At 32.9% G+C, this 15,704-nt stretch overlaps 1 protein-coding gene across 1 annotated transcript; it reads left to right on the forward strand.

The window, feature by feature from the left end:
- The first annotated feature begins 12,976 nt into the window (after positions 1-12,976).
- LOC130902900 (uncharacterized) lies at positions 12,977-14,341 on the forward strand. Its single transcript, XM_057815183.1, has one exon. It carries the CDS (start codon positions 12,977-12,979, stop codon positions 14,339-14,341), a length of 1,365 nt encoding a protein of 454 aa, XP_057671166.1.
- The last annotated feature ends 1,363 nt before the right edge of the window (positions 14,342-15,704 follow it).

The raw sequence follows: 15,704 nt of genomic DNA on the forward strand, positions 1-15,704 counted from the left end.
ATCTATCTTGATAAAATTCCTGAAACGACACAAGGTACTCGATAATGGAGTTAGTCAAACTGTGTATTGACGGATAACGATTATTATGAATAGATCTTGGGTGAAGGCCGAAAATTTGAAACCGTTCTTGAAAAATATCGACGATAACCTTGTGCTGAACGATAAATTCAATAAATTCAATCTCAGGATGGATGTAGCCGTTAAACAGACTAAACAAGCCGTCAAAATGAAGCTGCTAAACAGACTGAAAAGTGCAGCTTCATATATAGATATGCGAAATCTTCGAGAAAGACGAAGCGACAGAGATACGCGAGTGAGGATGGCGGCGGTAAACGGAAGAAACGTGAGAAGTTGTGTGATGAGACGGAATCTTCGGCGGATTTCAAGGAAAAATTTTCGTTCTAATTGTTGATAAAAAATTGTTAATTTTTTCAATAAAGTTTGTTAAAAAATCATCTTCATTAGCCATTCGAAGTATTATCTGATCTGGAAATGTTAGTATTGGTATTGCCATTCGTTTTCTCAATGCTCATTTGACCCTTCTTAATTTGCCACTATGCAATTCAATCAAACATTTATTGCACAATTCTATCCATTCCGGTTAAAGATCATTATTGGAGGTATCTTCGGCTTCATTTTCCAATTCTTCATACTTATACAATTCGAAATTATGTATGATTGTATCAATTAAATTCAGAAAGAAATCATTTTCATTTACGATTGAAACGATAAGCATTCTCACACCTTATTTCAACGTTTTAGCTAGTCACCATTATAATCTATAATTACTCAACCAAGTCACATACAATCAGAAGTTTTGAGGACATTACTCGTTTAGTTCGATTTGCACATATAATGTTGAATTTGTACAAAGTGATTAGATTGGTTAAATGGTAAGTGCCTTGAAAGTTCTTATTTAAAAACAAGTGATACGACAAAATTCATTTATCAATAATTTATAATAATAAACATCTCAATGCAAAACTTATTTCCATTTGTATTTCCATCTTGTGTATTTTAAAATGCTCACCTACACACCACAATGTTTTATTTTGATGAATATAATTTAAACAAGCTAAATGCTTTTAAGATGTTGGCAAGTATTTGATTATCTTTTTTAATAACAAGTATAAGCACTACACCAATACTGGAAGTAGTTTACAAATAATTTATTTTTAGTAAGTGAAGACTCACATAGTGAAGTAAAAAAGTAAATTGGTGAAATGAAAGTAATATTTGGTAGAAAATTTTAGCTGAATAAGTCAGTTATAGTAAATATATTAAGGTTAATAAAGTCGTTATTAATATTAAATTAATTAATTTCTATGGCCTTTTCTGTTCTGAATGGTAACTAACAAACTAATGTACCCAGAAGAGAAAATACTAAACATCCCAAATCCGTAAGTCACGAAATGATGTTTCCAATTCCGAATCGACTACTCTTCAAACCCAAGTAATCTCGCATGATTCAGAAGTACAAAGGAAGTGCCTTTTCAAAGACGAAAATTCGGGTGTGACGTATGGAAATCATATCAGTTATTATTTTCAAACCACGTAATTTTCCTTTAGGAATTTTGATCGGTAAAGTAGCGAAATTCCATAAAGAAAAAAAAATTATTCAAAACGTCTGTGCGTCGTTTCCACTCCAGATTCTTTTTCTATTATTTTTTACGTTCCGTCTCGAGTAGTAAAGGTACATGGTCATTAAGTCTCGCCGAGGATCGAAATATGATGAAGTAATTGATACTATACTTAACAAAATGGAAAAATGACAATTGAAAAAATATTAATGATATATGATGTTTCTAAATTAGTAATTGACAATTCAGAAATAAAGTGCGACAGTTTCTGGTATCTAAATTCAAAGACAAAGTTCTTAAAGAACTTGTCGTAACGAACTTTGGGTTAAAATTATAAAATGCTATGGACATCCTTTATATTAGCATCTAATTGAAGTCTTTAGTGTTAATTTTTTTAAGTATTACCAGAATTTAACTTCTCAATCGAAATATTTTGATACAATTTATATCATATATAGATTTTTTTCGTATACGAAGTTTTATTATCAATAACTTTATCATTATCGTTTGTAATTTTATAATTGATTTTCAAAACTATACAATGATAACGACGTTTGTCTCCTTTTGAATATACGAATAGGTCCTGTTACGTGTATTTAGTGCACTAGCAGGGTACATGGATGTGCACATAGCTTCTCAACTCAGATACAGAAAATTCAGGAAAAACGAGTCAACATTTGTCCATACTTTTTTTCTTTACATCTACAACTTTTCTTGAAATAGGGTGTCCAGTAAAAATCGTCGTCTTGTGTTCTTAGTGTCTGTTTATGGAAAACAATCTTGTTTGTCCCACCAAATCCTATATGTACCCAAAAAAGACTGTTCGTTTTTAGTATGGAACTAGAAAAATCTAGTCTTTCTGAACGCGTTAGACCTCTTACTACTGACAACTATCATCGAATAAATCAAATCTGGTTTCGTCCAAAAAGGATAGTTAGTTTAGATCTAAAATCTGGTGTTCGCGTTCTATAGCCAAGCTTCTGAGAAGTATCCTGGGTATATTTGATGGTGTCCTACATCGGTTCCAGCAAGTTTAGGCGATTTGGATCATTATTTTTATAATACTATCCATAAATGGGTGTTTGCGTTGAAATTTTTTTAATATTTCGTCTGTATTAACAACTTTATATCGTGTAGGTAGGTCCGTTGTTTGATATTTTGCAACCGAGACATTTTTCTTTAAAAATAGATATTCTGGACACTTATTTTTATATATTCACCTGAAAATAGACGATATTTAAGTCGTCTTGTGTTCTTAGTGTCTGTTTATGGAGAACAATCTTGTTTGTTCCACCAAATGCTATATGTACCCAAAAAAAGACTATTCCTCTTTAGTATGGAAAGACGTTTTTTGGAAAAATCTAGTCTTTCTGAACGCGTTAGACTTCTCCAAACTACTATCATCGAATAAAACAAATCTGGTTTCGTTCAAAAAAGGATAATTCGTTTAGAGCTATAATCCAGTGTCTGTGTTTTACAGGCAAGCTCCTGGGAAGTATCTTGGGAGTTAATGGTATCAATTAAGATAATGTTTAAGTCTTCTTGCTTTCCTAGTAAGGCGAGAAGACTTTTCCTCAATGGATAATCATTATCAATATTATTGAAGGTCTTTCAAAAGCCAAACATTGATGAAATCTACGCTATAATATCTGATGTTTGAATTTACGAAAATAGACGTTCGGTGGTCCGAGTAGTTTTAAAATTTGAGCTGTTTTCATGTGATAAACAAAAAAACTAACAGCGACATTTGCTGCATATACATCAAATAAATTATGTCTGCTTTTACATCCGTCTGCTCTTTGAAATGATATCGACTAAAGCACACGCTATTAATTAAAATGGTGTCATGCCGAATTTGAGATTAAAAGACATTTGCATAGTCTAATGACGTCCTCGACGCCGCCCGTCTCCGCCGCCGGAGAAGTCCCTAATTGTTTTTTTCGTTTTAACCTAGACATCCGACTGTTGATAGTGAGAACTCCAATGTCGAAACGGTTGATTGTGCAAACGTGATTATTATACGAGGTTTCTTACAAAAGTTCTCATAGATATTTGGAGAATCGGAGGTTAAAAATTAAACTCGTAGATTGAATTATTTTACAATTTTCTTATTTTATTGTGCGACCAGTAAAAACCACTTGGAAGCTTAATTCTGTAGAATAAACTAAGGTCTCGTAATATATTCCATTCCGGTCTGCCCTTTTTTATCCTTTTCCTTTTTGCCATCATTCTAGGTTATTATGTCTCATAAAACGTTAAACTCATTCGAAATAATCTCCATGTTTATTAGAGACGAAAAGCACAACGGGTGGTAGAGAGAGCTGCATAATCTCGACATATTTATATATATTCCCTTAAGGGTTCACGGAGGTAATATCTTTATATTTTTCCGTATTTTGTGCTTTGCCATAACTTTTCTACGTCGGAATAGATGAATTAGTAGTTTAACAATGTTTGTATGTGTTTTTTTTGGTTGTTTTTTACGATACAAGATGATCAATTAGATTACGTAAAATTTCTTTAACGAAGTTTTCTAAAAGTATTACTACTTGGAGATAAAAATGTCATCGAAAAATAAGTAACGGAAATGTTAGTCTCATCAAATCCTAACAACGTCCACAAACTCCTTGTCTATAAAAAAAACAAAATTTTTCTATCCTTTTATTGGAGTGGTTTACTCCCCTTGTGGTTTTTGCTACAGTTTTTTTTGGTCCTATCTTCTCCTTCAATTCGATTTCTACAGGTATTTCCTCATCTGTCTTTGTTTCTTGCTCATAGACCATAGAGGTATCTATTATTCTTCTTACAAATTCTCATTATGTGTCTCGCCAAATTTAGTCTTTTCTATACCTCACATTTTCTCCTCCCAGTTCTTCCTCTGTTTCTTTATTTTTTTGCAATCTCTTCTTCTTCTTTTTTATGTATGACGGTTGTTTCCACCGCGTACGCAATCTTAATAATTGTCAACAGCTTTTTGTTGCGACTAATGCGTCTTAGTACTTCGTCGTTGGTGATTCAGTCAGTCCAAGGTGTCTTCAAGATGCGTCTATAGAGCCGTGTCTCAAATTGTTTGATCGTTTGAGCTATCCAGGTGAAAATTTCTTTTTCTACAGAGGGACTGACTACAAATAACATTTCATGAATCCTATTCAGACGTGTAGGTTTAGATTTATGTTTGCAAACATTGACAAATACTTTTCGAACCATTTGATCTTGATTTCTTCATCTACAGTTTCAAATGCGTATTTCTGTGTCCTTATACAATATACAGTACGATGTGATGTAATCAGAGAAACTGAAACTGCAGTTCTAGGACTTTAGGAAAATAGGACTTATAAACTAGCGGGAAAAAAACGTAAAACAGGAAGTTGTTGAAGGAAATGATCGAGGATTTTAATGTAATTATAATATTGAAGATAGATTCGACGTTTATGTGTGGATTTCGATTCAAATTTGTTTTTTTTTTGTCTTTCAATTACCTGGAACCGCGTATGTTAATATAATGGACCTGATAATGCCCGTTTTCTTACATTTGCATTGTGCAAATACGGCAAATTTATGCATTAAATTTGCTCTCTTCTATTCAGAAGTTCCCTCATTTTTCAACATTTTACACAAATATTCTTTCGTTTCCTAAAAATAATTCTTAACACACAAAGTGATTTTATTTTGAGGAAATCCATTTATTTTTATTAGCATTTTTAGACCGCGCAATCCGATTCAAACAGTGTCTAATTGAATCTGACACCGCTCAGACGTATAAAAAAGAAGAAGGATATTTCGAGGTTATAATAAGTATGTTGGATACAAATAATCAATTGTAATAAATAAAATGTTTTTTTGAGGTTAAGTTAGTTAAATTTGACATCAACGTCGTTCGTATGTCAAATATTGATATAAATTGAAAACCGATATGTCTAGATTGAGAAAAGAGAAGCGTTGCTTTTGCGATGCAATTAAATCGGGTCCTTTGAGTTATAAACGCAAAATTATGGAAAATTTGAGAAATGAGACACCCGCTACGGATAGTAATAACGATTGTAGTAGCATCCCAACGAGTTCGAGCGCTAGAGATAATTCTAAACCAACACCCGAAGCTACCAAAGAAGAAAACATCAAACATCGAAGAATGAGGAGATTTAAAATGCAATCGGACGGTGTTATTACATCTATTAATTGCGGTACGTCTGAAGATAATGAATTTTCTTATAAAAAAGACAATGTTAAGGATAAAACTAAGAATAGCGAAAGAGTTTTGTTAATTGAAGCACAAAATGTAGATATTCAGAATCATTATTATACAATTTCTTAAACTATTACGATTATTCGTATTTACTACCAACTCCGGGAGTTTCTTTTCCAGCCTTTTTCAAGGTAAGTTCATCCTCAAACTTACTCTTATTTACCGATACCTTCCATTTGTACCTAACCATAGTTATAAACCTCTAGTTTCTCACCCCTTTTCTTTCCAAATCAATCTTCACATCATCTAATATCTTTAGATGATTATTCTCGATCATCCAACTTTTATTTTCATTCTTTTCTTTCATTGTTTCTAACATAAATGTAACGTAAACTTTTGACTTTAAATAGCCCCTCAAAAAAAATTCGCAGCAGTTAAATTTGGTGACTTATAACCTATTTCGAATTTTCCAAAACTTGAAAAAAACTCGTGGGGGTACATGATAGATTTTTGCTTAAAATTACATTATAACAGACTACAAAAATATTTTTCGTACGTATGTTTGGTACAATAAACTCTATTTGTAGAAATATCTGCGGGACTTTGAGCCGTAAGGGATTTTAAATTATTATAAATGTAATAACGAGGGAAACTATTAGTTTTTGTATGCACAACTCCGCGCGCGATTTCCCAGGTAGCTGTGTCAGAAATATACGTGACCACAAAACTGCATTTTCCAACTATCATATCGCTTGTCCAGTTCAAGACTGGTTTATTTCAAAAAAAGCGATTTCTCAGGAGAGCTGATTAAAGTTTATGCTTTTCTCTTCAATTGATATCCGATGATTGCATTATCCGAATTTTTTAAATTTTGCACGAATCATCACAATAAAAGTACTCCTCTATAGATTTACAGAGGTTTTCCCCTCTCTCTATACTATTTTTTTTTATGAGTAATTATGAGCAAAACTCCAAGATGATCCTATCTTGCAGCGAAATATTTCAGGTTTTTATAGATAACTCCAGTTATTAATCATTCAAAAGCTATTTATTTTTTATGAAACAAGTACAAAAATAAGAACAAAAGTGTAAAACATAATAAATATCTTCATGAATTCAAAAATCCTTGAGACTAGTGAGACATTTTTAGTGAAAAAAAGTCATGAGTCTTCATTCTCAGTGGTAACTACGTCTTTCTTCAGACTAGGTAGGCACTCTTATCACAAATTGTAGACAAAAAAAAACATTTTCATTATTTTAAGATCATCACAGCTTATTACAAAATATGACTTTGTACAATAAATGCATGTAAAACTTTATATCTAGATACTACAAAAAGAGAAAAAAAAATACTGTGCCAATTCGTTTCCTACTGAAGGAACACAACAATACAATTACTTGGAAAAAAATGCATGTAAATACTTTTACAACTAGATACTTAAAAAAAGAGAGAAAAAAATACTGGGCTAATTCGTTTCCTATTGTAGGAAATCAACAATACAATTGCTTTGGAAAAAAATGAAAATAATAATAATAACAGTATAAAATAACAAAAATTGTAGGAAAACCAAGGAAGCGATTAGTTTGCACCTTTTATAAATTTTTGTAAAACTCTTTGTAACACAGAGGCATGACAGCTACACCATTGGTTTTTTTCTGGAAAAGAGAAAGTAATGCATCTTTTTTTTTATTAGTGATGCTCGACTTTCTTGTATATGCCTTGGAGAGTGTTACAGTTGGAGTGAAACTGAAACTGCAAGAAGCAGATGAACTGCTTCGACGTTTCTTGTTCTGGTTTGCTATGTTGATAGATTTGAAATCTTGCTGAGAGAATGATGTTTTATATCGAAAAAATCCAGGCTCATCTTTGTGGGTCTCAATCACACAGATATCAGCGATTGTTACCTTAACACCGTCTTCATTGAACAAAGCGTCCTTTATTGTCAAGTCAGCTGTCAGCTTTGCTGGAGGTGTCTTCTTTGCTTGTGAGATGATAGAAATATAATTGTCTGGGACGTAGATAGGTGAGGCTTTTCTATATTTCTTTATAGCCCGTTCTATAACAGAGTGAACGTTGTCGCCCTCGTTTTGAGTGTGTCCAGTTACTAGGAATTTGTGCGCTATAGATCTGATATTTTTAAGCTCCCAAGTGGCAAACATGAACAGGTCAAAAATAAACCCGTTTTTTTGCTGACCTCCGCAGTTATCACTGTAAAAAATGACATCAACTGGGGTATTGACAGTTCTGTTTAGGTTTTCGAGGTATAACCAGATGCAACTGCCAATTTCGTTGGCACCCCGTTTTGCTTGGCCTTCATGCCACATGTAACAATATGTCTTCTTGGACTTTAGCTCATACATAGTGAAGTTATACACGTTTAATTTGGACACGTAATAAAAGGCTGATGATTCTCTTTGAGGGCAAGGCAGGGAAGCTTGTAGATCAAAAACGGTCACAATTTTATCTAATCCTTTATCTGTATCTTTTTCTAATCGAGCCATCTCCTTTTCTCTTAAATGCTCTTGGTAATTATCTTCGAGCTGTGCTTTTTCAGATTCAGAAGCGTTCAGGTAGCCCAAACAAAAATTACACTGAATTTTTTTAGAGCGGTGGAAAGCAATGTTGAACTCGGTGTTGAATATAATGGCGTACATTGAATACTTAACGAATGGCTGGCTTGCCTCTTTCTGGACCTCGACATAATCACGATGCAGATCTGCAATAGACTTTCCTCCTTCAATGTACTCCTTTTTACTATTCGATCGGCAGTAGTGTCTTTCGAGCCGAGGTATGGAGTTGATGTGATTTCGTACACCTTCCTTCATCTCAGGTGGAAGAGTGGGTTGCTTATGGTGTTTTCCTCTTTGGTCTGATTCAAAAATACCACCAATGTTGGATTTTTCTTTTCTTATCGCAGTGTTGAGAGCTCGAGCACTGATATTGACAGTGGCCAAGAAGAAGATCTTGCATACACGTATTTTTTCTTATCAATAGTAAAATAAAATACTTTGTTAAGGGCTCTTGGTGTTTTATCTAATCGGCCGTAACGGTATCGGGGGTTGACTTCAGAAAGACAACTGTTTAAGAACGTTCTTTGCAAATGGATATTCGAGAGGTTCCAGTATTTAGTAAAAATTTCTATGCGCGTTTCCTCGCTTATGTTGGCTGCACAATGAAAGCGACATTTAGTTTCATTGCACGGTGGCTGTACCTTCCTGGCTTCCCTCAACTTGACGAATTTTTCTTTGGAGCCATCAGGATTTTTCCGCACTCCCAATGATTCGTAACTTCTTCCAGATATCTCCATAATAGATCACTTACCAAGAACAATATTACTAAAAATTTCAATGTTAAAGAGGGCTATCTCAGGTTGTCTCCAATAATTACTGGAAATTTAAGAGCTAAAGAGGGCTATCTCTAGTTGGCTCTTTCTTGAAGAGAATAATCTAGAGGGAAATAAGTTAATTTACCATTCAAAATAGAGCCATTATCATAATAGTTCAGTTTTGTACTAAAGATTGATATGAAAAAGTTACTTACTGTCGGTTTATCACATAATAACCCACTATTGCACAATAGAACTCCACTCTCTCTATGTGTGGCAAGGATCACTCTTGCACAGCCCCCCCTCAAATCAAATCAAAGATGGCCCACTTACATGCACTCCATCTAGGGGTGATCCACTAAGTTTTTTAAGAAACGGTCTTGCACAGAGTTAGTAGAGGCAATTTGAAGATAATTCATGCAAAAAACTGAAAATCGCTTTATTTTGAGTTAGACCAGTCTTGAACTGGACAAGCGATATGTTAATAATCATGTCGAAGCTGCGATCAAAGCACTGCTACTAAAAGATATAAAAACGGAACTTAAATTTTGCATATACCTCGTAGTATTCAAAGCCTCGTGATATTTCTGACAATTCCGGTATTAAGTTTAATCACAAATTCATTCGGATGAAGATTTAAATTAGTTAAATTTTGAGTCTTAAACTGGTATTTGTTTAAACGTAATAGCACCCCAAAAGCCGTTGGGTTATAAAACGACGACGCGCCAGTCATTACCATTTTTAAATTACCCAATCAAAAAAAAAGAATTGAATAATTGACGTTTCTTGAACAGAGACGATTTTTCAAATTTCAAAAATGTTCATTTGTAAATTATTTAAACCTACGAACTTTTGATTTGAGGTTAACTCAATAATTAAATCACCCTGCGTTGTTCAAAACGTACCGTTTTGATACTGAATTCGAGCTTATGACGTTATTAATCTTTATTTTTGATAATGAGGACAGTTGAGCTTTTGTACTGTACAATTTATCTCGAAATAATTATTGAAATTGTACTTTTAATTAATTAGAGAGTGTTAAAATTAATCTTTAAAATAATTTTTTATTAAGTTAAAATAAGTCGAAAACGTGGCAACGCCGCCCAACATAAAGTTTTTTCTATTTTTGTATATATTAGAAATGTGTTGTTGTTGTTATATCGCCATTAAAACCCAACTAACACATGTTTTAATATTATTAATAAATAATACAGTCCACACATCAACAATTAGTTTATTTGAACCAGCAAAGAATTTCAAACATTTTGGTCCTTCGAGCCGGATAAATATAAGATAGAAAAATATCTAAACATTGTAAAAACTATCTGGAATTTAACAACAATCGAGTGTGTCCAGTGGCCCAGAGAAGTGGCGAAGAAAAATATCGAGCGAAGTAACAAGTGATAGTGACTAACTGACTGAACGACTGCAATTCAGGTACTTTTTCCATACAATTCCTATTTTATTCTATTTTTTTCTTTATCTTAGGATCATTTGTTCTATTTAATCAGAAAATGGTCGAAACTCTTCAATAAACTATTGAAAATTGATTCAATTATTTCAATAAAAATTACAATTTAAATGTGTTAAGACAATTTTAACGGTATTTTACATCGCAACAAGATATGCGACGTATTTTTCTTACAATTTTCAATTGAACAGTTTATAATAATACAATTTATTTTCTATTCAGTCTAGGCAATTTATAATACAATTTCATTAGTTTGATTTATAAAAATCACATGAAATTATTTTAAAAGATACAAATTACTACTTTACTTACAATTTTAAGCCTAGTAAGAAGGTACAATCAATGTTAAGCATTTCGTCGAATAATTTTGATCCTCTTCAGAATGTTTTATTACCAAAGTTAAAATTACCTAGCTTTGATGGAGAGTTTCATCATTGGCTTCAATTTAAAAACAATTTTAAAACTATCATATGTGACAATACAAATTTGAATGAGAATCAGAAATTTCAGTTTTTAAAGGCGTCTCTAGAAGGGTACGCTTCTCGATTTATTGAAGGTTTAGACAGTACAGACAAACCATTTGAAAGAGCTTGGAACCTTTTAGGTGAAAGATTTGATAAAAAACAATTCTTAATCGATAGCCATTTCAAGTCTATTCTAAGTGTGCAAAATATTGTTAGAGAAAATTATATACAATTCCGTAAGTTATTAGATGAAATTTCTAAACATTTAACTTCGCTAGAAGGCTTAGAGTTAACTAAAGATATTTTATACGACTCCTTTATTATTTATATTGTGTCCAATAAATTTTACAATGTTTGGACGAGTCTCAACAATCTTCTAAATCCATAGGCAATTTAAGTAAGAATAAGAACAATCCAGTACATATGCTTTTATCAACAAATAAATCATTGTCCTGTAATTATTGTAAACAAGCTCATACAATTTATAAGTGTCCTCAGTTTTTAGCTTTAAATGTTGATACAAGAATTCATAAAATTAAAAATTTGCACTTATGCGAAAATTGTTTACTTGCAGGTCATGATAAACAAAATTGTAAACACGGCAAATGTACAATATGCAAAAGGAAGCACAATACACTGCTTCACAAACAATATAATGTAGTACCCCCGGCAAATAATCCTTCTAATGAACCAACAACTTCGATGAATGTAGTTGTAAACCACAATAATTCAAACACGATTTTAAAAGCGGAAACTTTCGCCAATTCACTGTTATCTTCCGTCTCATGTCAAATTAAAGACAACCAAGGCAATTTTCATCAAATAAGAGCACTGCTGGATTGTGGAGCTCAATCCAATATAATAACTGAAAGGCTATGTAGTTTACTAAATATATCATTGTTACCTACCAATGTCTCAATTTCTGGAATAGGTAAATCTGTATCTTATATAAATAAAAAATGTTCTATTTCTCTTTATTCTTGCGTTAATGATCATGAATATACAATTTCATGTTTAGTCGTCCCTGTAATAACTGGTAATATTCCATTTGCTTATTTTAATCCTAGTACATTAAAGATACCGGAACATGTTCAATTATGTGATCCCAGTTTTGGATGTCCACAAGAAGTCGATTTATTGATGGGCGCCAATATATTTTGGGATTTGTTATTAAACGAAAAAATAAAATTGGGAAATAATATGTTAGTTAACACTGTATTTGGATGGATAGTAACAGGTGCGCTTCCAATTGATAATAATAAAACAATCATGTGTAACCTTTCAAGTCATATTCCTGAAGATGACCAGTTAAAGAAATTCTGGGAAATTGAAGAAATAAAAGGTAGTAATCAATTTTTATCTCAAGACGATATTGTGTGTGAGTCTTTATTTAACGAAAATACTTTCCGCATAGAAAACGGTCAGTTTGTAGTAAACCCGAAGCAATTAGAAGATTTAAGACATTAGAAAAACGGTTCGCGGATGTTCAATTTAAACAATTATACACCGATTTTATTCAAGAATATGAAACTTTAGGTCATATGACTAAATTAACTATTGAATCCGATGGAATTAAATACTTTTTACCACATCATGGTATTTTAAAAGAAATGAGTACGACAACTCGTTTACGCGTAGTTTTTGATGGAAGCTGTAAGACGTCTACAGGGTGGTCGCTTAACGATCTACAATATATCGGCCCTAAAGTTCAGAATGACATTATAAACATTCTTTTACGATTCAGAACATATAAATTCGTGGTTTCCGCTAACATATCAAAAATGTATCGTCAAATTCTCATAGATCGAGAGCATAGACCTTTACAACAGATACTATGGCGTGATAACCCCAAAAGTAACTTTTGCACTTATCACTTGAATACAGTTACATATGGAACTCGATCAGCTCCATATCTGGCTATCTAGTGTATTAAGACGCTAGCGGAACACAATATGAATCAATACCCCAAAGCCTGTGAAACAATACTAAAGGACATGTACGTGGACGATTTGTTGACCGGTTCTAACGATTTAATAGAATTACAAAAATTATGCAAAGACATATATGATGTCTTATCATCCGCTAATTTCATTTTAAGAAAGTGGATTTCTAATATTTTTCAAGTAGTTTGTGGCTTCAAAGATAACAATATCTCAAATGCAATTTTAGATATAGGTGATAAAGAAAGTTGTAAAACTTTGGGAATCCAATGGGACAATAAAAATGACATTCTAAAATATACAATTAAACAATTTACCCATCGAAACACAATTACTAAACGTCACATTCTTTCAATTATTGCTCAAATTTACGATCCTTTAGGGTTATTGAGCCCTTCAATAGTTATTGCAAAATTAATAATACAGAAATTATGGTCCCTACACATTAGATGGGATGAGCCTATTCCACAAGATATAGAACAAACTTGGTATCGATTTCAGAATGAACTTGGCAGTTTAAATCAATTATCTATTCCTAGAAATGCTATTTATTTAAACTATGTACTTACAGATGTCCATTGCTTCTGCGATGCATCGAGAGATGCATATTCATGTTGCATATACTTACGTAGTGTTGACGATAGCGGAAATTATAACGTTCAATTACTATGTGCCAAAACCAAAGTGTCGCCACTGAAGACAATAACAATTCCAAAACTTGAATTGTGTGCTTGTCTTCTAGGAGCACAACTAGTAAATACTGTGGTCAATGCCCTCAATTTAAAAAATATTCATTATTGTTTGTGGTCCGATTCTCAAGTCGCCCTATGTTGGATTAACACGGAACCCAATTTATTACAGACCTTTGTTGCTAATCGCGTATCTAAAATACAATCTCTCACGAACATTGAAAATTGGAGGTATGTTAGTACTAAGGAAAACCCTGCAGATTTAGCATATCGATGTATAATGCCTAAAATGCTGATGTCAAGTGCAATTTGGTGGAAAGGACCTCAATTTTTATTGTTACAATCATCAGATTGGCCAATTACTAATTTTTCAATTTCTAAACACGATCTCCCAGAACTAAGAAAATCTAAAACTATTTTGGTCATATCACAACATACAAAAATTTGTGATTTATTTACAAAATTCTCTTGTTTACAACGATTAAAAAGAGTCACAGCATATTGTATGCGTTTTATCAATAATGCACGAAAATCTGATACCAAAGTTATTGGCCCATTATCAGTTGAAGAATTGGAAAACACCAATACTATTTTAATTAAATTATCTCAAATGGAATCATTTTCCGAGGAGCTAGAATTACTTCGTAAAACCAAGCAATTAGATGCTAAACATAAATTTGCCTCATAAATCATCAGAGTTAGGGGACGATTAAAAAATACTTACTTACCATTTAACATCAAACATCCAATCTTACTCTCAAGTAAACACAATTTTACCAAGCTAATTTTTAATCATAAACATAGTCAATTGTTACACCCAGGACCACAACTACTATTAAGTTCGGTTCGACAATTCTACTGGCCTGTTGGTGGTTCTATATTAGTCAAACAAACAGTGAGAAATTGCGTGAATTGTTTCAAGTTCAATCCTATTCCATTTTCCTGTCCAATGTCAAACCTACCGAATGAAAGAATTAGGCCTACGCTTCCATTTGAAGTGACCGGAGTTAATTATGCCGGCCCATTCTATATTTTGAACAAACCAGGTAAAGGAGCTAAACTTAATAAATGTTATTTGGCTATTTTCGTTTGTTTTTGCACTAAGGCAATACATTGCGAAATAGTAACTGATTTAACTTCCAACAATTTCTTAGCATGCTTAAAACGCTTTGTATCTAGACGAGGTGTTCCCAAAATAATATATTCCGATAACGGAACTACATTTCACGGCACTAACAACTTATTGAAAGATCTTAGTAAATTTTTATTCAACAATCAGGCCTCTATTGTCAATTCTACCAGTCAATATAATATACAATGGAAGTTTATTCCTCCGTACACACCCCAAATCATGGCGGATTGTGGGAAGCAGCCGTTAAAAGTTGCAAATTTCATTTGAAGCGAGCTCTTATTAATAATAATGTGACTTACGAAGAAATGTGCACCTTAGTGATACAAATCGAAGGTATATTAAACTCTCGACCATTGTTTGCGCAATCAAATGACCCTAATGACTTGTCACCCATTACACCATCCCATTTCTTAATAGGTCGAGTTCTGACCTCCATTCCCAACATTGACTATACTAATACCAACAAGTATCGTTTGACTCGATTAGAACACATCCAGAAACTCTACCAAAAATTTTGGCGAAGATTTTCAAGACAATATATTTCTCAGCTACATCAGCAGTACAAGTGGAAAGACGCCCCATCAACTATTTCTGTGGGCACTTTAGTCTTAATAAAAAACACCCTATATCCACCATGCCAATGGCCAATGGGAATAATTAGGAAATTATTTCCCGGAAGAGACGGCATTACAAGAGTTGCAGAAGTCCAAACCCATAAGGGACTAATTATTCGTTCCATCAGACATTTGTGTCCATTACCAAGACAAGAAGACATAGACAATTAAATCGATTTATTGCAATCTTAATACAGTGATAGACTTTGTAAACATAGGTATATATTATCAAGTAAATTTCTACAATAAGCTGTTTTGAAGGCATCCCTTCAAAGAGGGGGCTATTATGTTAAAATTAATCTTTA

Source organism: Diorhabda carinulata, chromosome Y, assembly GCF_026250575.1.
Source record: "Diorhabda carinulata isolate Delta chromosome Y, icDioCari1.1, whole genome shotgun sequence".
Lineage (NCBI taxonomy): Eukaryota > Metazoa > Arthropoda > Insecta > Coleoptera > Chrysomelidae > Diorhabda > Diorhabda carinulata.

Excerpts from the sequence above, each read along its gene's own strand:
- LOC130902900 (XM_057815183.1), top strand. The coding sequence starts at position 12,977 with ATGAATCAATACCCCAAAGCCTGTGAAACAATACTAAAGGACATGTAC.